This window comes from Electrona antarctica (assembly GCF_951216825.1).
Source record: "Electrona antarctica genome assembly, chromosome: 2".
NCBI classification, from domain to species: Eukaryota; Metazoa; Chordata; class Actinopteri; order Myctophiformes; family Myctophidae; genus Electrona; species Electrona antarctica.
Window position 1 is genome coordinate 23,558,202 of NC_136807.1, and position 25,540 is coordinate 23,583,741.

The 25,540-nt window shown below is 42.0% G+C and overlaps 1 protein-coding gene across 2 annotated transcripts; it reads left to right on the forward strand.

Moving 5' to 3' along the window:
• The first annotated feature begins 755 nt into the window (after positions 1 to 755).
• Positions 756 to 25,363, forward strand: LOC306943580 (glucose-6-phosphate 1-dehydrogenase). Of its 2 annotated transcripts, none has more exons than XM_079529999.1 (13): positions 756 to 866; positions 3,560 to 3,681; positions 12,989 to 13,026; positions 14,237 to 14,345; positions 14,731 to 14,948; positions 15,782 to 15,940; positions 16,189 to 16,314; positions 18,233 to 18,326; positions 19,085 to 19,271; positions 20,004 to 20,239; positions 20,475 to 20,551; positions 22,042 to 22,134; positions 22,510 to 25,363. In XM_079529999.1, the coding sequence occupies exons 1-13, from the start codon at positions 839 to 841 to the stop codon at positions 22,598 to 22,600; spliced, it is 1,578 nt and encodes a 525-aa protein (XP_079386125.1). In that variant the 5' UTR covers positions 756 to 838; the 3' UTR covers positions 22,601 to 25,363. The 2 variants fall into 2 exon arrangements, with proteins under 2 accessions (XP_079386125.1, XP_079386126.1); XM_079530000.1 differs by lacking the exon at positions 756 to 866 and adding an exon at positions 913 to 1,108.
• The last annotated feature ends 177 nt before the right edge of the window (positions 25,364 to 25,540 follow it).

Here is a 25,540-nt window from a genome sequence, read left to right on the forward strand (position 1 = left end):
ATAAGAGCGCCCGGCCCTCACTTCACACGACTCGACACGAGTGTGATTTTTAAGTGGTGCAACCACTTCATTAAGTAGCTTTGTGTGTGCCTGCCTGCCTGGCTGGCTGGCTGCCGCCTGGGTCTGAACACGAAAATTGCATTTGGTTGGTTTTCAATACCAAGTACAGTACAGTACAGTACAGTACAGTACAGGGACCCCCTGGGGACCCCCCTGGGGGTCTGGATGTTCCGGGGAGTCGGGGACCCCCCGGGGCCCCCACACGGTAACACTGTCATTTCTCAACCGTTTCGGACGCGGGGCGGCTTGCCAGAACCGGCCCGGCCCGCCCCCCTGGGCGTGTTCCTGGGGGTCTGGATGTTCCGGGGACCCCCGGGGACCCCCACACAGTAACTCTGTCATTTCTCGACCATTTCGGACGCGGGCGGCTCGCCGGAACTGGGCCGGCACCCTGGGTCTGGAGGTTCCGGGGACCCCCCGGGGACCCCCACACGGAGTTGCAGCACTTAGGCCTACTTCACACGGGAGTGATTTTTTTTTAATAGCCTAGTTGTATATTGAAATAATAGCTAGTGGTTGCCAATGTTACAAAATCCCACGGCACACCTGGACTTACTTATAGGCACACCGAGAAGCATTGACGCATATGATATAAAGTTAGGAGGATACCATACCGTTATACATGTGACAGGTAACAAGGTCTGTGCAAATTGCAAAAGCAGGGCAGGGCACAGTGAGGGTTGTCAGACAAGAGAGAAGCCTCTCTCCTCCTACTCCCGTGACGTCACCGTCGGGGCTGGCCGACACCGTGTAGTTTACAGTATGGGGAAATAAAGAGATGGGGAGTGGATCCAGCAGCACTGATGGTAAGTTCTGCGTCTCTAAACCAATAAAAACGTCCACATTCTGCCTTGTCACATTTCGACACCGAAGAAGGAGGAAGCGAGGCGGCTTTATATGTTTCCTCGCAACTCCGTTGAAAAACGACAAAACAACGGCAGTCGTTTTGTTGTCGCCGTTTGGTTCAGCTCAGCTTTAAAGAGACGCGTTATTATCGAAGGCTTATAAAGGCGTTCAGTCGTTCGCTCAAGAAGACAGAACACAGAATGTAAGTACAGTTCCACGTTACAGCTCACTTTGTGCGCCGGCTCCATGCATCTGCGTCGTCAGGGCTGTCGTCAGGGCTGTCGCTTATCTACTTATTGGCCCATGTACCCGCCTGCTGTGCTGTGCTGTGGGCCTGTGGCTAACCAGTGGATTTGTGCTGTTCAGGTTCATGGTGTCATAATAACAGCATAGCATAAAGAGGCTACCCGGTTAATTACTTATTACGAGTTCTGTAATGTGTTGGTTCTGTAACATGTCTGTCTGTGGTGCAGAACTGACAAGAATATAATGTACAACAGATAACTAGCCTGGCAATGACATAGTACAGTACACTGTTACTGTACGTCCTCAATCTTTTGTCATTATTAGTCTTTATTAGTATACAAACCTCAAACATTATTTACGGTCTATAAAACGAATAAACGTAGAAATGTAAACTTAAAAACAACAAAACAGACCATTAACAACAAAGTTTACTATTGTGCTGTAGCCTATATGTTCATACAAAACTGTCATATCCATTTAATTATGAACACTTTTATGTTTGCTACCCTTAAGTGAAATACTAGTTTCCAGAGTGAGTCATATAAACCTTTTATTTTTTTATTGGAATATGCTTTTCCTCAAACAAGAAAAAACAAAACAAAAAAATACTTGGTGGTTATTCTCCTAACAGGATCAACACATTTGCAGTGTAGCCTATTTGTGCATGTCACCCTATGTTTACAATAATGTATTTTGTGTGCTTGTTAAACATTATAACAGACAGCAGCCCTGGGAAGCTTCAGCAGGGGATTGTACTAATACCATTATAGTTTGTTTGTCCGGTTGTTCTGTGTGCTGCTGCTGCTCAGCTATTTCTGGTACTGCAGTAGTAGCAGCATAGTAAATAGTACGGTACTGTGGCCAGCTGACACGTGTGGCCTGTGTGTAATCTGGAGCCAGATTATTGTACCATTTTTGGATTGCTGTCTTGCTTTCTCCTGGCCAAATGATTTAACCCTGTTATTAACCCTGTCTTGTGCTACTGCTAGTGATCTGTGTATTTGTAAAATATTGTTGCTCCCTTTTCCTCCAGGGTTGGTACACCGTACAGTATAGCGTTAAGATCTTTCTCTGAGATCAGAATAATCCAGATACAACAGGGTAATGATTAATTAAATAATGGGATATTTCACGTATGCAGCCAATTTCCTAATTTGCATAATGCATATTAATGACTGAGTTATAAGGAAGTACTAGAACTGTTGCAAATTGCAACAGTTCTAGTACTGCAACTTGCAATGAAAGCCTGGGTTGGTCAACTAACTTGTGCGTGTGTGTCGTGCGCACAAGATGCTTACTCTGGTATGCAGAAATGGTGCCCGTTGCATTTTACAAATTGCTTCTACAGTGTGCAATGCATGCTCACATCATGCATGCTTATTGTGATGTTAGACTACAGCCATTGTACTAGTACTGACATTGTTGAGTGAACAACTCCTCTAAGTGGTTAACATACTGTAACTTACAGGATGTAGGATTAGTTCACTCAACAATGAATTCATAGAGATCTTTTTTGGTCGCATTCCTAAGCCAAAGCTCTATGCACACAGAATAACTCTTCCTACTTCCTTCACCGTGTTACCGATGATACTAATTAAGGCTTCCATTTACTGTACAGTGAGGTTCTAAAACTTTTTTATTTCAAGGACCCCCTACTCTGAGTGTACAAATGGTCCATTTGGTTCAATTTGTACACTTTAGAGTTGCACCTGTACAGGGCCAATTGGAACCCACTCAAGGACACTTTGAGACCCACTGGGGTTATGTGGGTAGCAGAGTGTTTCCAGTGAGCCAACACACACCCTGACTCTGTTTGACCATAATGGAACAGAGCCTTCATTAGTATCACTGGTAGGCTAGGGGTGCTCTGACCAGGTTTTTTGGGACCGATCCTGATCATCGATTGTTTTTCTCACAATCCACCAATACCGAAAATTATTATATATCAAAATTCAAAACCCACGTCAAAACCGTTCCTGTGTGTGGGGAGGAAGGGGACAATGTTTGGGCGTGATATTATTACACTATGGGCCCTATCTTGCGCCACCCCTTAGCCCTTATCCCTAAAGTTTGCCATTTTCTTACTATTTTGACTTTTTTTAAAAATAGTTCAACTAGCCAATCTACATTGACTACGTGTATATCGGCTATTTTAACTATTTTAAAAGGTTTTCCAAAATAGTTTAGGATTGGGTAAATCACCGATCAAGTCATTTGGAATGAAAATCGGTCGATCAATCGGAGCACCTCTAGAAGGGGCCCAAGTTGTGGCGTCTGTGCATAGAGCCCAAATTGATAAGTTACGGAGACTCCACCGGTCTCCATGCAGAGAAGATGAACAGTGTGCCCCTCTCTCTCTCTAACATCTGCAACCAGTGTACTGACAACCATCTTGCTCTCCGTGCAGAAAAGATGAACAACGTGCCCCTCTCTCGATCTGAGGTGTTTGGGGAGCTGAGGAAGGAGCTCCATGACGACAATGCCTTCCATGATTCAGAATCTCACATCTTCATCATCATGGGGGCGTCGGTAAGACAACATGGCCAAAATAATTTTTTACAATTTAGGCATTTAGCAGACACTCTTAATCCAGAGCGGTTTAAGAACAACACAAGGTAATACATCAAATCCATAGAAATAGTACGCTCATAAGTAAACTAAGAACCTAGCATCCGTCAGTAGAACAGTAGAATATCTGCAATGAAACTAAGTTTACTAAGTAAACACTAAAGAATGTTATGTCAACATAATATGCTATCTAAATTACATATTTTAGCCTTTACATATGCCTGCAAGGTTATCAAGGTTAGGGCAAGATGGAGTCTGAAGAGGTGAGTTTTCAGACTATGGTGGAGTTCATTCCATAGTTTGGGATCCAGAAGGGAGAAGTGCCTGGGATGTGAGGAGCATTGTCCTGGATTATCACCATTATTTTTTATCACCATTATTCATTCAGTTTAGTGGCAAAAGTATTTTAATTGGACTGTCACTTTCATCTTCATTTTCTTTTAAATAAAAATACATTGGTTATTGCTTATTCACCTACTGTAAATTCTGTGCATCTCAGAATGAATACCAAAACTTTAACACTAAATTACATTAACAGAACAGAACTTTCACTTATACATAGTGTAGTCTTGTTAGTGGAAGCCGAAATCGTGATCACGATACAGATTTTTAGTAAATGTGCTGCACTTTACAGGAAGTGTGGGTGAAAGCGTAGCCCTAGTCAGTAGGTCAACTTGTGAAAGAAATGCACACCAAAAAAAAGTGATCTGCTGTTGCTGCATGAGCTTATGAAACGTCTCTCTAACTGATAGGGCATAGGGTCGTTTGGAAAGGCTCTAGACCAGGGTTCCCCAATAGGCGGCCCGCGGGCCATTTGCGGCCCACGGAGCGCCTCCTTGTGGCCCCTGGAAGAATTAATTTCCGCAATTCTTTTTTTTGGGGGGGGGGGGGGGGGCATTAAATGGGGGTCAGTAGCCTATGCATGTCAAACTGGGCATCCTTTTCAGATGGGGTCTTGCCCTGAAAATTAATTTTCAGGGCTCGGCCCCCAGCCTGGTACCCTAGTCAAAATATGGCCCTTGAGGAAAATTAATTGGGGAACCCTGCTCTAGACCATGCTCAAACATGATTTTATTAACTCTGATGTGTCACTTGGCAACTATTACAAAGGAGGTTGCCAACTAATTAATTAGGATAAAATCAACTGAGCAGTGCACCGCCCTCTCCCATTCTTCAATTGACACAGTTAGAGTATAGTCAAAGGCTAGTGTTTCTGTCTATTTCAATTCTAAAGAGGCTCTGTTGAAATATCAAACGATAGAATGCAATAAATGGTTACACATGAAGTGGTCGGAAGAAAATAGGGCAACATTGATTTCACAGAGATTGTGTAAATAATTATAACACAATACACACCCACACCATCAGCTGTGCTTCCTTGAACATGATGATATCAAGGTTCCTCTTTGCTTGGCCACAGGTGGTGATAAGCACAGTGATGAGCACAGCATTCATTGGCCAATTTTAACCACTCCAACATTAGCGTTCCTATTATGGACATAAAGTCATTATAGGCAGACAATTCAGAAGGATCGTAAGCTCTGTTGTGGACTTACAGTATACCCCTGGGGTACATCAGTCAACAAAGTAACCTTTTATATAGGGTTGATAATCAGTACAGGGACGTAGTTAGAAAAAGGTGATCTGTTGTGTGCACACGTCCAACCCAAATAGGTTCAGTGCAGGGTCAATAAATGACTGACATCCAAATATAAATACACATCCACATAACTATTCTTTTGAAATATTTTCTTTCACATCAGGACATTGGAATGATGATTTGGCTCAGAGCAATAACCTCACCTACTGTATCACCCATACTCCCTCCCCAGTGAGTTCAGAGTTTGAATGAATGATTGTAGAATTATGTGCAGACTCTGCAGAGTGTAATTTGCATACAGCTGGGAGGGGGACATCATTTAATTTAATATACCTATCCCCTTATTTCACACTCATGCCATTGTGCCCAGTGGTCACCCTCCCCTGTGCCAATTGTCACCCATGCCTATAAGGCTGGCCTACACTTAAATTAGATAATTAAATATTGAGAGCTTATTTTTCAATGTGCATATATTTCTTCCTTGCTTTCTGGCATATTGTTTTTGGGAACAGCTAACAAGCTAATGCAGTGTGGTCCAGGCCCTCCCAGAGACCCTCGTATACCTTTAGGGGGTTTCAAATGGACTCCTTGAACTAAAGAAACTAATGGTCCGGGTCCCTCCATTTGTACACTCTGAGTTATGGGGGTCCTCGGCAATGATGGAGTGTGAGAACCACTGTGCTAATGCATCCCCAACTTTAAACAGCAATGCTGTGAGGATGATGCCCTTCTGCCTCCTCTTCTCAGCTTACTGTTTCCTCATGCTGTAAACAAGGGGTTACTAAATCTACACTACAGTGTACAGTAGATTAGGTAACAGTAGATTAGGTAACAGCTAACCAGTCCTGTAAGTCATTCCAGTTTTGTTCCTTGAGAAGAATTCTTCCTCATTCGCCCCTGGAAGTATATGTTTTGTTAACTTCCTCCTCTTTGCTATCAGAGCCAGCCCAGTATACTGTAAAGTCTGTGTGGAACATGGTCCACTAACATTTTCTAAATAACATAAGGGCAAGTTATTTTAATCTGCTAAATTGACTTAATAAATTAGTTCTGTGATCTTGTTAAGTAGTGCCATGGTGACTGAATGGCAATTCTGCAGTGTCACTGACTGTCAGCATGTTCCAGTCAGTACAAGTTACAGAACAGGGGAAGGGCTCCGCACCACTGTTGCCAGGTTTTGCTGAGTAATAAGCAACCAGGTCTATGGAAACGAGCCCAAAAGAAGCGGATATAGGCCACCTGAGCACATTATTCATTGGATATTTTCAAAAGACAATCTTCGAAGAATGCCGGTGTACACCTCAAAGGTGGTTGACAGGGACATCTAAAAAGGTGCAAATGTTCAGAAGGGGATCTCTGATAATACATTCACAGAAAGCGGTCTGGAACTTGCAATAAAGGTTGCTCTTTATTAAGTCAACGTTTCGGTTGTTAGACTGCCATCAGGACAGACATGAAAATATTTTTGAAACATTTTAACACAAATTTTGTATGGGGGTTGGTGCACAATTACATATTAATTTGGGGTCCTTGACATGAAAATGTTTGACAACCACTGTTTTAAACATTATACAGAAAGCCCAAAATAAGCAACTACACTTTATGCACCAATGCAACTATTCAAACTCCTTGCAACAACTCCTTGTGGTTGACCTTTTAAGGTCAACCTCACCAATGCAACTCCTTGCAACTGCCATTGGGGATAATGGTTGCAAGGAGTTGCGTACCGAATCATTGGTGCGGTTTGGGCTTTAGAAACGAGTGCAAAAAACGGCAACTCGCACAGCTACCAATATTTACAACCGACAATACAGAAAAACAAGCCTGAAGTCGCTTATAATGATGAGCACACATGGCAACACTGCTCTGCACAGGCCAGCACTGTCCTTGCTCCTAGATGCATGAGTGCCGCTGTTCACCAGTGTTGCCAAGACACTTTGGGCTTGTTTTTCTTTAATGTATCTTGTAAATATTGGTTTTTGCAGGTTTTTGGGGGCTTGTTTCTAAAGTATAATTAAATGTTGTTTAAATTGGTGGTTATCAAACGTTTTCATGTCAAGGACCCCCAAATGAATATGTCGTCCCCGGACCTCCATCTGAAAATACCTTGTGACAGGGACCCCATACAAGATACAAGACGCATTGTTTTTCTGGCAACACTGGTGGTTGATCCCAGCACAAATATTGGCTGTGTTATCGACTGAACGGCCTGCCTGTGTTCTCTTGCTGCACTTAGGGGCTGCAACCATCAAATGAAAATTACATTTATGCTTGCCTTTAAGGCTTTGCAAACAGAAACTGCACAGAGCAGATATGACATAAATTACTTAAATATCATAGCCTGGTTTCCAGCCTGATTCGCTGTGTTCCATGATTTGTTTTGTCACTTCGCTACTCAGTCTGGAATAAATGTCACCTGTTACGTAGCCACGTTGTTGCTGTATATCATCAGCCAGCGCCACACTGTCCATGCTTTTCTCACTGTACAGTACAGCTATTGCAATACCGCCCCTGCCGCTCTGATTCTCCGGCTGATCTCCTTCTCCGTCCTCCCCTCACTCGTGAACAAGACCCCGAGATACTTGAACTCCTTCACCTGGGGTAATGCCTCATTCCCTACCCGGACTGCACAATCCACCGGTTTCCTGCTGAGAACCATGGCCTCAGATTTGGAGACGCTGATCCTCATCCCAGCCGCCGTACACTCTGCTGCGAACCGGTCCAGTGAGAGCTGAAGGTCTTGGACCGATGGTGCCATCAGGACCACATCATCTGCAAAAAGCAGTGATGCAACCCTTAGCTCACCAAGCCGAATACCCTCTCCGCCATGACTTCGCCTCAAGATCCTGTCCATGAAAATCACAAACAGGATAGGTGACAAGGTGCGCATTGATACGACATCAAATTGGTGTTTTCTTTTTTTTCCAACCCGCACCATAGACCAATGGGAATCCCCGGGTCGATTTCTCCGTTTTACATGTCCCGTCTACCTTGGAGATAGGACCCTTTCCAGACTGAGTAGTGAAGTGACAAAACAAATCACGGAACACAGCGAATCAGGCTGGAAACCAGGCTATAAATGTCCCCCCTATAAAAATGGTTACTTTTCAGGATTCAAATTATAATAAAAAAATGGCAAAAGTAGCAGATATACGGGGATGCACACGCAGATTACACACACCAACGGATCGACATGCGGAAACAATGGTCGGACATGCGGTCGAACATGCACTGCTCCGTGCCTGCGGTTAGGGTTAGGTTAGGGTTTGGTGTAGCCTGTACCTGATATACATTATACTGTACAAGCTTGTAGATCTGCTACTTTTGATGCTTTTGTGTGATGCTGTGTAGTGGTAGTAGGGTGTTAATTTGCCAAAAAACACAAAGTTAAAATATGGAGATAAGGGGTTTCTGCCCGACAGAAACGATATACCAATAAATGACAATGGTGCTACTAATGCAAATAATATGTATTATGGCCCAAACATGTATGAGCTTTTTCCAAGATGTTTTAAAATGTTTGCCCTAAATGCCCAAATGGAGACACCAGGTTTAAAGTAGTGGTTCTAAGAGTATGGACAACAACATGGAAATAATGATGGAAATTTGACATTTCTGTTCATTTCATCCAGCTGTTTTTATGCAGACTAATGGAAACCATTCAAACGGTTATGCAAAGTAATTGCAATTAGAAACTGCAATTGCACTAGCTGTGCTCTGGGTACTAGCAAATAGTCCTTTCACTTCCAGTGATCACACAACTGAGCACACAGTCAGTGATCATCATCCCACCTTTATCATGTTCTCATCGCTGGTGTCTGGCCACTGTACGTTTTAGTAAATATTGCACACAAACCAACCATGACATAGTGAGACAGTACCATTGCTGCAATAATTTAGTGTACCCATTGCCTCCTAACACATTGGCATTGATCCAGCTAAAGATTACATTTCATGATAACTTGAGAAGCCAAGTGGTGCTTTGTTACAACAGGCCATCCTGGAGATTATGTGGTAACTCAGCCACATTGGTCTGAATCGTTGCCTGGCTTTATTTTAATATTAAGCACTCAAACCCTATATGCTTATTTGACTGGAGTCCCCCAGTGATCTGTACTTGGCCCTCTCTTATTTCCTTAAAAAATATATTTTTCAGAAATAGCTAATTGTAAAATAACTCGGCTTGTAGATCTTCTGTTTTAGTGGAATGTTCACGTAACGATTCAGTAAAGGCTATGTATGGTTGATATTAGATATTTTCATCTCTTTTCTTTCACAAGATGGCTTCTTCAAGAAAGAAGAGCATTTATCGCACCCACCTTGTAGGCCCTTAATTTACCAAATTCATTAATATAATAATGTATTTTATTTTGATTGAACTTTTCATTCTCAGGGATGTTAATCCATTAATTGCTGTTAAGAAATGAATCAATTAAACTTAAACATGTGGGCTGGTAAAGGTAACCTTCACCCCCTTGGTAGCCACAGAAACGTGATGTGATAGGCAAGACAGTGCACTTTTCATTTTATTTCTCATACAAAGATGCCATTGCCTGGCCTTGTATCGCAAATGGTCAAATAAATATTTGATTAAGGAATATAATTTGCCTTTTGTATTTTTACTTTATTACTTTCTGGATATCAGCAAAGTGTAGATTTTTATGTTGGACAGGGAAATTTATATTATCAGATTTAAAAAAAAAAGGTGGTTAACCGATCGATAAGGTTATCAAAACTTTCTTTAATTCTTTCTGTATTTCTTTCTGTCATTATTTCTTTCATTCTTTGGTTAGCCTCATTTCGTCTTTGTACTGCTGTTGGCACAGGCCATTCCTGATCTTATCTCTCCCTCCCCTGGGATTACATCATGTTGGTTCTCTGTACTACTGTACCAGTCTGTATGCCTTTTTATGTAATAATATTCGCTAGAGAGAGGGGGCAAGAACAGTAAACTATGTTTCTTGCTGCTATCTGTATGTGGTTACTAGTAGTGGTTGCAGGCAGCACTGCTGCGATTACTGTGGTGTGTAATCGCAGCAGTGTGGTGTGCAATGAGCCTAAGCAGCCTACTGGCCTGCTGCCATTAACAACATAAAGGGGGATGAAAGTGAAATGTTGTAGTTTCCAGTTCATGTTAAAAACTACAGCAGGTGCTCCCCTGTGGCTCACCTGCTAGATCGCATACAATTAAGGCTCAGTCCTTGCACAGCTGACTTGGGTAAGAATCCGACCGATTAATAGGTGTTTTTTCTTTCTTTTTTTTCTCCTCCTTTTTCTTTTACCCAGGGTAGTAGCTCATTTTCTACACCCTGTAGAAGTGCTCATTTTGTGCTCATTTTCAACACCCTGCACATACAAACACACAGACACACACATTAAAACCTGGGAGCTGATCAGTACAACCACAGTCTTATACGGTTGGCCACTAAGCAGCCCCACTGGAGCAGTTAGGGGTTCAGTCATAGATATTATAAAAAATTAGAGCTGGGACTCGATTAACATTTTTAATCTAATTAATCAGAGGCTTTGTAGTTAATTAATCTCGATTAATCGCATTTTAATCGCATATCATTATTTGACCCGAGAACAGTGAGAAAGCTATTTTTTCAAATGGATTTTGGTATACTAGTGAATCAATGAATAGTGAATACATAAGTTTAAGCAATAAAACATTGTTTTTGTAGTAATAATAGGGGTAATAAATTATAATAATATCTCAAATTTAATAATTTAATATAAAGCTTTTCTGAGTACCCAAAAATGCTTGACAAGGGGGACATGATAAATCAAAAACAACTTTATTAGAGGAAAAACACTAAGGAATTAAATAGATGAAATAGCTGGGGAAAGCAATATTGAAGGTTTGGATGGTGGGGGCATGTCTCTGAGAGTTTAAGGAATGCATTCCACAGGGTTGGGGGGGGCTTGGTGCAGCAAATATGTGACATGACCATAACAAAGCACCTCTGTGTTTCTTCCGTGGACATACAGTAACAGCCATTAACAGATTTTACATTTTATTTGGCCATAACCGTTTAGTTAGAAACCATGTCATCTGGTCGGGTCCTTGAATTGCTACTGGTAGTTGGAATAACGTTAGCTCTGATCCATAGTGTTAGAAGGAGGAAAGTAGGCTTTCACATATTTTTTTGTGCTAAAAACGAGGGGCTGCACAGCCTGCACTTCCGTGGGTGTGAGGGGAAAGGATCAAATTAAGTACCATAGAACTCCTCCTGAGTCCTAACTACGCTAAGGACCAGAGCTACTGTTGTTGACGTTAGCTTCCAGGCTAGGCTCGGTGCAACATGTTTCGCATCGAGCCGATACTGGAGGCTTGACGAGGTGCGGTCTTTGGTGATATGTGAATTCTTTATTGAATAATTGCACACAACTGTGCTGTAATCCACGCTATCATCGGATAGCCTTTTAAATCCTATTTCCAATCCAAGGGGACAAGCAAAGTGATCTCAGTGGCTTCCCCCGGTCTGGTGAACTGTCTGGTGGTGTTATTGTTCCCCCAATGCTGCTGGGGCATACCATTCTAAAGGGGGGTGGTTTCCACTCCCTGTAACAACGGACACTAAACTCGGTGGTGCGCCGGTCCATCTGAAAACTGTCCAGTGACAACGTTCCGCGGTGAAAAAAATAGTGCGATTAAAATGCGTTAATTTTTTTAACGCGTTAATTTTTCTGTAGTTAATTAATCTCAATTAACGCGTTAAAGTCCCGGCCCTATAAAAAATAGATAGAACTATATAATAATAATAGAACTGGCCGTTGCAGTTCATTGGAGCGACGTGTATCCCAATGAAGGTGGAAGTGCAGTGCTGAAGGCTTCTTTTTTTTTAACAAATCTTTATAACAGTCATGACAATACATTACAATACAAGACAAACAAACAAACACAAACAACAAAGTTATTAATACAACAATAGAACATCAGAGCCAGGGGGGATTAGATTACTAACAGAAAACATTAAAGAGTGAACACAAAGCAACAGTTCTCCGCAGCTTTCTTATTTAGAAGTGCTGAAGGCATTTGCTGAAGGCACACTGCGTCGCTGCCCAAGTGATGTCACTCATGCGACTCCTCCATGTCTCTCGCTGTCACTCAAGTGACTACTGGCCAATCACAGCGCGTCTTTTCCGGGACTTATGTTACGCACACGGAAGCTGCTCATTGAAGGCAAATGCTTTGCAAGGAATCTCGGGAAAATTGAAAAAAAACACACTCCCTGGGTGCCAACGATGAACCTCTGCCCCAAATTTTCCAGAATGGTCTGTTATAGCGCCAAATTCTGTCAAACTCCTGGAAATCGTTACACAGTATCTCTAAAGTCATGTGTTCAAGACGGATCTGTCCGATATTTCATATTCCATCCTAATTGACTAACATTGGCTTTCAAAGTTTGCAGGATTGGCCGTTTTGAACAAAACGCCTCAAATCATGAATGCAGCGTGCAATTTACGTGAAATCTTTCACAATCTTTCACATTACTGTACTTACTTACTGCCTATTTTTTGTGAAGAGATTGGCCCCAGGGGTTTAAGTGGTTAACACAGGTGTACTAATCACTACTCTGACAGACTGTAAGCAACACAGATTTTTTTTTGTAATAACCATGTGTCTGGTAAATATTAACTCTGAACATGTGTTTATACCTGCAGGGGGATTTAGCTAAGAAGAAAATCTACCCAACCCTGTGGTGAGTAACACCTCTGGTCCTGACAAATACACTATGCTTATAGGACTGACTGGTCTATATGCAGCTGGATAATGTTTTCTACCGGCATGTTCCTTCCATAGTGCAATCTATTCATTGCTTATTGTCTCCACCAGGCCGAAGACATGGGGAGAGAGTATGTTTTGCACTCCGTCCGTGTGTCCGTCCGTCCGTCCGTGTACAGCTAATCTTCGGCACCCACATTTTCCAGAACTGTCTGTTATAGCGCCACCAGGAGGCCGACTTTTGAAAAACAAAACCAACCAACCAAAAATCCCGCAAATCGTTACACACTATCTCTAGTGTGTTCAAGCCGGATCTGTCCGATATTTCATATTCCATTCTAATTGGCTAACATTGGCTTTCAAAGTTGGCAGGATTGGCCCGTTCTGAACAAAAAGCCTCAAATCATGAACACAGCGTGCAATTTACGTGAAATCTTTCACGGACTTTCCTACTAGGCTGAGGAATATATCTCACCCTTGTCACATTGGCCTGTTATAGCGCCACCAACAGGTGGATTTTTGCAAAACACATTTTTGGAACAAAATGCCTCAAATCATGAACGCAGCATGCAATTTACGTGAAATCTTTCACAGACTTTCCTACTAGGCTGAGGAATATATACCACCCTTTTCACATTGGCCTGTTATAGCGCCACCAACAGGTGGATTTTTGCAAAACACATTTTTGGAACAAAATGCCTCAAATCATCCAATTGCCATCCAAGGCAATGAAGAAATGGCACCCTTTTCACATTGGCCTATTATAGCGCCACCAGGAGGCCACAACCTGACCTGCCCTGGTGGAGACCTGTGCCCCGGGAGCGCTTCATCTAGTTTTAATCATTTACTTTACTATATGTAGGCCTATATTGGACTTTGTATAATGTTGCTGTCGGGTGGAAACATTGTATGTCCAAAACTGTTGCAAAACATAATACGTTTAAATATGGGGATATAGGGTTTCTGCCCGGCAGCAATGATATATTATTTGACCTGTTACAGTATGTGGTCCTTAACTCTCTTTCCACTCTATTCTAACTCTTAATGTAACAGCAATATTGAGAGTGCTCTTTTGCACCTGCAATCATGTGACATGATTGAAGTTGAGTCTGATTCAGATTAAAACTGCCATATCGGTGCTTGTGAGGTTCTGTATAATTGACTCACTGCTGTGCTGTGTGTGCCAGGTGGTTGTTCAGAGACGGTCTCCTCCCCGAGCAGACGTACTTTGTGGGCTTCGCCCGCTCTGAACTCACAGTGGACGCCATCCGCACTGCCTGCATGCCCTACCTCAAGGTAAAAAGCTGCAACTTTACACATTCACATTCTTTCTCCTATGAACAGCGTGCCCGTGGGTTTTGAAGTATTTTAGTCATATCAATTCAAGCCAGTGTTATTTGTAGAGTTTGAAAAACAACCAATGGTTGGCCAAATTGCTGCACAGCATACACAATTAATTAAAAGATAAATCAGACAATAACGGCATTCCTTTTATAGTGTTTTGTATTTGTTGATGACATGTATCGTGCAAGTTGTTTCTGCTATGTTGATGAATTAAATACATTTGACCATCATGGAAACGTCCCCAGGACGCTTTTGTGTTTTCCCTTTAGCCTTGCATTTCTGACAAATTCTAGACTTTACATTTCTGACTAATAAAGTATTCAATCAATCAATGCAGGTGTCCGAGTCGGATGCGGAGCGCCTGTCGGCCTTCTTCAGCAGGAACACCTACGTCAGTGGGAAGTACGTGGAGCAGGCCTCCTTCACCACGCTGCACACACACCTGCTGTCTCTGCCCGGCGGCGCTGAGGCCAACCGGCTCTTCTACCTGGCCCTGCCCCCCACCGTCTACCACGACGTCACCAAGAACATCAAATACCACTGCATGAGCGTCAAGTCAGTATTCACTCACCCCTCAACTGCTTTCGGATTGTGTCGATTCCGATTCCGTTTGTTGATTTGATTCCATGTTGGTTAAAGGATAACCAACATGGAACAGTTCAAGCCCATCTGAACTGAGTGGTGCTGTACTGTACCTGTTCACACTCCGGAGTGAATAATGGCCATCTGTGACTCTGGAAACTGTATGTAAAAGCTGTATATCCAGGCCACAGAAAGGGGGGGGGGGGGGGGTACGCAACAGTGACACTTTGTGGTGACAATATTTCCGTGCTTAGACATACATACAGACACAGCATACATACACACATTGCTGCGTGTAGGAGTTTAAAAAAGAATTATCTTTGTCCTTAATGTCTGCAAACAAAAGGAAATAAATCTCCTTAATAGCCGGAAATGAAAAGGCAATTTAACCCGATTTATGGTTTTCTAAAATGCAGCTGTGTCTTCTAGTGGCGTAGTCTTTCAAGATAGATTATCTCGTCCACAATCTTCCAATGCTACAGAGTAACTCAACTCTAATAGTTGAGAAACGGAAGCTGTCATCTGCATTTTGTCGTGATTCAACCATAGATTTCACATTTTAAAATATCTTGAACACGTCTTTGGATTTAAATTTTTACTAGTAGGCAGGGCACCTAGATAGATTTTAGGCTTTGACTAATATGGGGTTTCTAATAGGATTTATTTGTGTGACTGCAAACAGAAGTGGGGGGAATGTGTGTACTTGTATTACGATACTTGTGGGACCAGATATTAACAAGTATAATAGAATGTGAGAAATAGACATTGTGAGGACATAATTGCATGTGTGTGTGTGTGTGTTACAGAGGCTGGAACAGGGTGATTGTAGAGAAGCCATTCGGGCGTGATCTGCAGAGCTCTGAGGAGCTGACCAGACACCTGTCCTCTCTGTTCACCGAGGATCAGATCTTCCGCATTGACCACTATCTGGGCAAGGAGATGGTCCAGAACCTCATGGTGCTCAGGTACTGACCACTCTGAGAACACAAAACTCCATGAATCTAAAACTATATATGACCCCTTCATATAAACAGCATGGTAGTAAAAGTCATCAATTGATTAATTGGTGGTGTAGAATATAGACCTATTTAACACATATTTTAACCGAAGAAAATAACTTAAATAACTACCTTTTTAAATATATGAAACAATGCTGATCAAACGGCCGTCTTCCATTGAGCAGAGGGGTCACAGTGTAAGGTTTTGTTTCCAGGTTTGGAAACCGTATCTTCGGTCCCATCTGGAACAGGGACAGTCTCGCCTGCGTTGTCCTCACCTTCAAAGAACCGTTCGGCACTCAGGGACGAGGAGGCTACTTTGATGACTTCGGCATCATCCGGTAAGAAGAGGAAATGTCATTTATCGTAACATGCTGTTACACATGACTCTAATTCAAAGTGATGTCCTGAAGCATTCAGCTGTGGAACAAACTCTCCATTGCAGTTAGAACTACAGTTGTTCCAATACCGATGCCAGTGTCAGAAATCAGACGAAAGTGTCTAAAATGCTATCGTATCTGCGAGAATGTCAGTCTATGGCATTCCTATACCACGTCATTTATCACATATGTAATTTAGCAGTCAACAATTATTTTGTATTTCGAATGCTTCAGTTGTATTGATGTTGCACGACTGTTTTATACACTGTGCTATTTATCCATCCATCCATCTTCAACCGCTTATCCGTAGTCGGGTCGCAGGGGCAACAGCTCCACCAGAGAGCTCCAGACTTCCCTCTACAGAGCAACATTAGTGACTTCCTCCTGGGGGATCCCGAGACGTTCCAAGGCCAGTGAGTCGATGTAATCCCTCCATCTGCGCCTTGGTCTGCCCCGGGGTCTCCTCCCAGTGGGACGTGCATCGAGGACCTCCCTAGGGAGACGCCCGAGAGGCATCCTAACCAGATGCCCGAACCACCTAAGCTGGCTCCTTTCCAGGCGAAGGAGCAGCGGTTCTACTCCGAGTCTCCCCCACGTGACTGAACTTCTCACCCTATCTCTAAGGGAGATGCCAGCCACCCGTCGGAGAAAACTCATTTCGGCCCCTTGTATTTGGGACCTTATTCTTTCGGTCATGACCCACACTTCATGACCATAGGTCAGAGTTGGAACAAAGATTTCTCGGTAAACAGAGAGCTTTGCCTTCTGGCTCAACTCTCTTTTCGTCACAGTGCGGTACAGCGACTGCAATACCGCCCCTGCTGCTCCGATTCTCCGGCTGATATCCTTCTCCGTCCTCCCCTATGTACTATTTATATTTACATTATTATTTTACTAACTTGTAGCTGTACTTTAAAGATTATGCATGAGATTTTTACGTATTCCTAAAGCAGTAGTTCTCAATTTGTTTAATTTCAAGGACCCCCATAACTTCCCACTTTGAGAGCCGCTGTCCTTGCTTTTCTTTTTTATTACACACTAATTCCTGGTATTGTGTCGGTGCTCTCAGACCGATACGCATTACGCAAGTTATGGGTATCTGTACATCTCTAGTTGGAACTGCAGACTCACTCCCTATTTTCTGCCATAATCTGAATCTAAACTATACAGTAACAGTATGCAGACATACCTTGGTCACTTATGCTTATTTTTCTTGTCATTTTTTTCATTCATTCATTCAACCTTTATTTTCCTCAAATACATTGAGGGCAGGGCCCTTATTTTCAATGATGAGATTACAAAAGGCATAATACAACAATAATGATATGAAATAAGAACAGGATAAAGTGGGTTGTGTACTGTAAAAATAAGCAAAGAGCAGTGTAAAAACAATGACGGACAGATTTAGACTGATGCTACGTTCCTTGTTACATGTGATGTCTCTGAATTTGATGTACGTGATGATTACAGATGTGCCATTTGAGACCTTCCCATATCCTGCCATTGGCAATTCAGTAGATTGTCAGAAACAGAACATTGTCAATGAGAAAGGGTGGCATTTGCATGGTGTTATAATCTATTCAGATCTCTGAATAGATAAGAGTTCCTCTGCTGGACACTTCTTTTCAGTAGCAAAGCAGTAGAAAGAGCTGCTCATCAGAGCCAATCTCATCAGTGAATAAAACCTGCAGGAAAAACATGCATTTTCAAAAAACCTTCAGGAAAGTGTGAAGAGTTGGAATGGCACATCTGTACCTTGTTTATTGTAAGTCACTCTAGATAAGAGCGCCTGCTAAATGCCAAAATTGTAAATGGCATTCAGAGATTTAAAGAAATAACATTTAAAGTGGGTAAGTAATTGTCTGTATCTCTCTCTCAGTGATGTCATGCAGAACCACTTGCTGCAGATGCTGTGTCTGGTTGCCATGGAGAAGCCAGCTTCCACCAGCTCTGATGACGTCAGAGATGAGAAGGTACCGTGAACCAATCCTCATTAAGCAAAACTCTACACATATAATTACTTGCGCAAGCAGAGCGCGCAAGTACTGTAATCGGCTGCGCATGTCGTTGGTGTCTGTCGGCCAATCGGGGACCAAGTATGTATATATGTCGGTGTTGTCCACCGGCCAATCAGAGACCAAGACCAGCGATCGGCTGGGTATGTATGTCGGTACATTCCAACAGCCAATGAGAAACGTAACTAAAGTATGACTACGTTTCGAAGGTCAATAGGGGGTATGTATTGGCTGTGTGTGTGTGTGTATGTCTGTGTACTCCACCGGACAATGAGGGACCACTGACCACTGCTGTAGTGTAGACAGCAGCAGAGGACTCAGAGCAGCAGTGGTTAGCGCACCTCATGGCGCACTCTATTTGCGCACAAGTAGGCCATACATGGCCTACTTGTGTGCAATGCGCAAGTTGGCAGCTCGACAGTGCATTTCTAGTTTTGACTGTAGCAACATACAGATGTGTTGTGCAAGTCAGGAAGAGTAATGACAAGTTATATTACTACTTATTTATTACTACAACGTGGGGCCCCAGAAGTGTTTTACAGTAAAATTCCCCTTAAGTAGCCGTGTCATATTTGGGATAATGACCAGTAAGCCATTATTACCCCCCCAGCCCTGCAAAACAATATTACCTTGGTGCAGATGCCAGATATTAAAGAGAAATACAGTATAGTATGGCAAAGGCTTATTGTTGTATGTCCCGCTTGCACCCTCTACAGGTGAAGGTGCTGAAGTGCATCTCCCCAGTGGCCATGTCTGATGTGGTGCTGGGTCAGTATGTTGGAGACCCAGAGGGGGAGGGGGACGCCAAGCTGGGCTACCTGGACGACCCCACCGTCCCCAAAGGATCCACGCAGGCCACCTTCGCCACCACTGTGCTCTACGTCAACAACGAGCGCTGGGATGGTAATCACATTTCATATATTTTTTTAACTTTAGCTATTCATAATTTCATGAATAAAAAATAAAAAAACTAAATTCACAATCTCACACATTTCCATGATCTAAAAGGAGCAGGAAGAATAAAATGTTATTTTGCCTTCCCCAGAGTGGTGACAATTTTCAAATTCATTACATCTATACATTGGAACTGAAGTGCAGTGGTTCTTTGGGGAAGTTGAGGTGCTACAGGATATAGAACCTCTGTCATACAAATAAACCTTTTCAGCCCCTGTATGATTGATTGATTCAATACTTTAGTAACAATTTGCAAAAAGGCACTGTGGCACAGATTTATACAAAATAATGCTAAAAGGATAACCCAGATAAGCTAGTTTCCGTTTATTAGTTCCGTCTATTCAATGTGTGCTATTTTGTATGGTTCTTCAGAGATTCCATTTAGGTTTGAGGAAGAGTCTCTCACCTCTAACATGTTAAGACCTAATTCCACAATGGGAGCTTAACGGTGGTGTGCAGAATTGTTGACGCCTTTTCCTTATATCCTGGTTCTTCCACTTAGTGTAGACACCTAACGATTCTACTGTATATAGCACCATTTGTCAAAGGTGAGCTACAGTATACTCACTGTATAGCACTTTTCAGATGGGTGATATACAGCAGCCGAAGAACCCGTTTCAGTGCAATGTAGCACCATGTTTGTTTGTTTAGTGTGACGGTACTTTGCCACTGTGACTGCAGGCGTTCCCTTCATTCTGCGCTGTGGGAAGGCCCTGAACGAGAGGAAGGCGGAGGTGCGGCTGCAGTTCACGGACGTCCCGGGGGACATCTTTGGGAAGCAGTGTCGCAGGAACGAGCTGGTGGTGCGCGTCCAGCCCAACGAGGCCATCTACGCCAAGATGATGAGCAAGAAACCTGGCGTGCACTTCAGCCCCGAGGAGACGGAGCTGGACCTCACGTACAAGAGCAGATACAGGGCAAGTGTTTCAGCCAGCCGTGTCTCCTAATGTCTGTTCTCTAGGACGGTAAACGTTATAGTCACTCCGCACTGCGACTATGGTGTCAGTGCATGACGATAGTCCCATGTTTGCCTTCCTATTCTGTACAGCCCTGGATCTTTTAAAACGTCTTGCTCTTATAAAAACAGGAAGTAAAATTAACTGAATGGAATGCCACCTGATACCAAACTAAAATCGTCTGCTCTTTCCTCAGGATGTGAATCTGCCAGATGCTTATGAACGCCTCATCCTGGACGTGTTCTGTGGCAGCCAGATGCACTTTGTGCGCAGGTCTGTCGACTTGTAAACCTACATTTTGTCTGTCACCATAATATTAACCTACATTCTGTTGAAATAGCAGCATGCCACATTGAGTTGTTTGTATATACCACTAGGTGGTGCCATAAGGGATATTTTCTGTTCCCTGTCGGCATCAGAGGAACAGAGGATCAGATCAAAAAATCATTAACATTGTGAATCACATCTTGATGACATCATCAAGATGTGATTCACCATGTTAATGATTTTTTCCAGCTCTAAGGTATATTAATGATATGGTAAAATGTTGAAAATGAGTTTAATGCCCCTTTAAAGTTGATTTAGGATTTAAACAATTCTAGCTGTAAATTGGTTAATAAAAAATGTATCTCGATATATATAAATAACCCAAAAAATCAGACCCGTCTGAAGTGAGTGGTACTGTACTGTACTGTACTGTACTGTACTGTACTGTACTGTACTGTACTGTACTGTACTGTACTGTACTGTACTGTACTGTACTGTACAATTTACAATTTAGGCATTTAGCAGACGCTCTTAATCCAGAGCGACTTACATTAGGCAAGAACACAAGTATGGGAATACATCACATATATAAAATGCATTTATCAAGAAACATGCGTAAGCTAAGAACGTAACTAGAACATATCTATATAATGACGCTATACATATTAACTATACATATATACTATACTATGCTATACATATGTACTATGATGTGCTATGACTACATACAATGCAATGATTGTGCTGTCTACATGACATGCTATAAGTCTGTTTCAAATGCTATCTAAGTCTAAAAAGTGCTATCTAAGGGGGTAGGATCTGGGTCTTCAGACTACGACGGAAGATTGGGAGTGATGCTGCAGTTCTGATTGCAACGGGGAGTGCATTCCACAGTTTTGGGGCCAGAAGGGAGAAGAGTTTGGGACGTGTGGAGTGTTGTCCTGTAGCGTTGTACTGTACTGTACTGTACTGTACTGTACTGTACTGTACTGTACTGTACTGTACTGTACTGTACTGTACTGTACTGTACAAGCCCTCCTCCCTGGCCTGTGTGTCTCTGTGTGGTAGGCTGTGCAACAGTGATACTTGGTGGTGAACAAACGCTATAACGCTATTTTCGTGCTCGGACACTTTTTGTGCTTGGACACAGGGACACACACACATAGCTGTCTATAGGAGTGGTTGCGCCACTCAAAAATAAGAAAATACTCTAATCTGTGTAAGAGAATTGATTTAAAAAATAGAGTTCAGTCATTTGCCACTGTATTGAAAAGAAGTGCGAGAAAACAGGAAAGAAAATGAAAGACCAGACATATTTTTGTCTGTGTTAAAAAATCGTATTGTGAACCTAGTATCGTGATTTGAATTGTATTGTGAGTTGAGTGAATCGTTACATGCCTAGTGTTGATGGAAGTATGCACGAAACTCTTTCCCTTTCCAGATGCAAATGTCCTATTTTTAAATATACCGTTGCTGTGTTTTTGTTCCCTGTCCAGTGATGAACTGAGGGAAGCTTGGAGGATCTTCACACCTCTCCTTCACAAGATAGAGAAAGACAAAATTAAACCCATTCCGTACAAATATGGAGGGTAAGAGTTCACTTATTTTTATTGTTTATAAAAAATCTAACACGATAAGGAACATATGTCTCTGACTGTCTGGTGGAAACCTCATATATATATATCCAAAACTGTTACTTTTCAGGATTCACATTCAAAAACGGCAAAAGTAGCAGATTTACAAGCTGAAAACGCGTCACCTCGAGACGATTTTCAAGCTTGTAGATCTTCTACTTTTGATATTTGGTATGACGCTGTTTTATGATCACGTAGGGCGTTCATTTACGGGGAGATAAAAAACCCAAAAAGAATATGGAGATAGAGGTTTCTGCCACCGATAGTGATGATATTTTCCCCAAATCTTAAATATTGGGACTTAAATGTTATTTTTTTCCCTTTCGTCAGCCGGGGACCGGCCGAAGCGGACGAGCTCTCCAAGAGAGTGGGTTTCGTGTACGAAGGCACTTACAAATGGGTCAACCCCCACAAACTGTGAGCTGTGAGGAAGACGAGACGATGATGAAGAGTGGAATTGCGGGGGTGCAGGGGGGGGGGGGGGGGGGTGCAGCAGGGTAAGTGAGTCGCATCACTATTCCCACTATCTATGTGGACCGCCATCACAGAGGTAAACCGTAGTCGAAGAGAGAAGACTTTAAAAAAAGCTTTAGAAAAGCAACGTGGAAAAAGCTTTAGAATATCAAAGGATTATAAGGGGCCATGTCCACAGAAAAGAGTTTTTTCTTTTTTTGAGCGACAGAGCGTAACCAGAGTGCTACACACATGGATTAAAGTACTTAGTCACCATGACTGATTTCAAGTCATTCTTATCCGATTTACAAGAGTGTTAGAATGGGTCAATTTTTTTTCTGCAAACTGTAGAAAGCAGCAACTTAGGTTTTAGAATGATAAATTACATAATTCTACATAGTGTGCTAGTTGTTTTTGAAACACACCATTTCCACAAATCACAGATTGGGGAATTGGGCCTAGCAAAGCATTTTCAGTCAGATATTTTATTTCGCTTTACTCCCTGCAAACACTTGCACTGAGCTAGATGGGTCTGCTCACAGATTGTTCTGCGTAGTAGACTCAGGGTTCCCACGGTCATGAAATTCCTACAAATTATTTTCAGATCAGTAAAAAAAAGAACGAAAAATAAACCCACCAGACCTGGAAAAGGTTTGGAATTAATCAAATGTAATAATCCAAATGTTTGGATATATCGTAATTGTTTTTGTCTTAACATTACGTGAAATATGTAACCTGGTCGAATGTAGTGCCGCGCTGCACGAGCTGCTCGAGTGCGGCCTAAATGTATACAGGGCGCCACATGATGAATAATAGATCTACAAGCTAACACGTTCCACCGTGATACGTTGTTAGCTTGTTGTTAGCTTGTAGACCTGTTCTTTTTCTCACGTGACACCTTCGCACCTTGGCACTGGTGTAATAGCCTTGTGTTACTGCGCTGTATGATTGTTATAGGCCTGGAAATGAGATCAAATTCTTTGGAAAAGTTTTGAAAATGCATTGTTAGAAATGAGTGGGAAGTGGGAACCCTGTATGCGTGGCTCCACCCAAAAGAAAAAGAAAAACTCACTGAAACGCGATGCTCGCTCTGTGTGAGGAGTGCTACAGAGCTAGCAGCACGTCTTTACCATAGCAGTTTATGGCAGTCAGGCGCTGGCAGCTAAAAACAAAAACCCTTTTCTGTGGACACGACCCCTAATTGTTGTAGTTCTCAGGAACTGTTGTCCCTCCACAGTTCCCTGGAGCCAGTTCATCAGAGCATTAGACCAGGTCTTTTATTAGTAGGATTTGAAACACAATATAGTAATATAATAATTATAACAACCGTAAACATTGCTTTGTCGTAGCATAGCATTTTAGTATCATCATTAACATTCTAACATTTAACTACGTAAGACCCATTTAGACTGTGGTTTTAGCAAATAGCAAATCTACAAGCTTCACAATGGGTCGTGAGCTTGTAGATCGGTTATTTTTGAAAAAAGTTTGATTAAAAAATAGGGACGCAACTTTGGTTATTGTTGTTACAGTGCATGTTTTCAGGACCAAATGAGGGACAAACGGATGCTCTGATGAAATGGCTCCGTGTGAATGTCCATCAGGTCTTAATCAGTGAGGATGGACACATTGAATGTGATTCTTATTGAACAACTAGGGAACAAATCAACTCGGAGCAGAGCAGCACAATCCATTCTGCCTACACAAGTCTCACCAGAGCCACATTTACTAAAAGGAGGACTTCATTCATGTTTAACCTTATTGTCATACACTGTGCAGTTCTCAAACATTTTCATGGTAAGGACCCATGGACCCAGGACAGACTCCCATCTGCAATTATTGTTGTGCCAGGGGCCCCATAAGAGAAAGTAATCAGAATTTTTTCCTCGATTTTCTTTTAAAATAAAAAATATAGCCAATCTACAAGCTGGTCGATCAGCCATTTTTAAGTATAAAACGGCATTTAAGTGGTTAAAAATGATTTTGCTAGAAATATAAGGTTTTTCTAGCATTAAAAATAAAAAATATATAAATCGTGTTTGCCTACCAATGACCTGACATCATCAGTAGGCAGGTTTAGTCATTTCGGTTTTCGGAACTGTCCACAGTCCTCCTCTGAGACACAAAAGGTGCCATCGAGGTGACCAATCATATGAACATAAGGTTGAAAATGGGTGAAGTGCTCCTTTAAAACATGTTCACTCCTGTATTTAACTTGGGTGATTCTCAGAACAAATCCTGCTCATTTTATCCACCAGGGTTCGCTATTACACCATGACATAAGCAATGTGATTCTGATACATGCCATGGCGCTTTGACTGCAGTTATTGGAAATTTCTTCATACAATTTGTATACATTTTTTTTGTCTCCGTTTTGGACCAAGGAAATAGCTATTATAGCTGGCTGTGTTGTTTACAAAGAGAAACTAAATGTTAAGTTTCTCTTCGTCACATTCATACTAGCAGTCTTTGAGCGTGCTTAAAGTGAGCTCTTGTTCTGGTCTGTTTCTTAGCCTGCCTCTTTGAGTTGCATTACTTTGTTTACATATTTCTTTTTACCAGGTTTATTTATGTTACTGGAGTTCATTCCAAATTTCAAATAGTCTAGAAGAAAGCAGTTGGTTTGTCCTTATAGACCTACAGGATTTTGTCCTTGACTGCAATTGTAAAGCTAGCTACTGTATATTATTTCTGAAACTTGCAATAAATAAAATCTTATATTATAAGTGTACCTGCTGTTTATTGATGTATTAAGTAATTTGTTTTCACTTGCATTTGTTTTAACTTGAAAATGCACTATACAGAATTTGTTCAAAGTGATGTCTTTGAAATTTGGTAACTTAATTTAACATTTAAGCCTTTAATGTCTTAATTACCAATGAGAAATTCCAGCGACTACAGGCTAAAA

Excerpts from the sequence above, each read along its gene's own strand:
- LOC306943580 (XM_079529999.1), top strand. The coding sequence starts at position 839 with ATGGGGAGTGGATCCAGCAGCACTGATG. Across the intron at positions 14,346-14,730 it reads CCTGCATGCCCTACCTCAAG|GTGTCCGAGTCGGATGCGGA; the intron begins GTAAAAAGCTGC and ends CAATCAATGCAG. Across the intron at positions 20,240-20,474 it reads CGTACAAGAGCAGATACAGG|GATGTGAATCTGCCAGATGC; the intron begins GCAAGTGTTTCA and ends CTCTTTCCTCAG.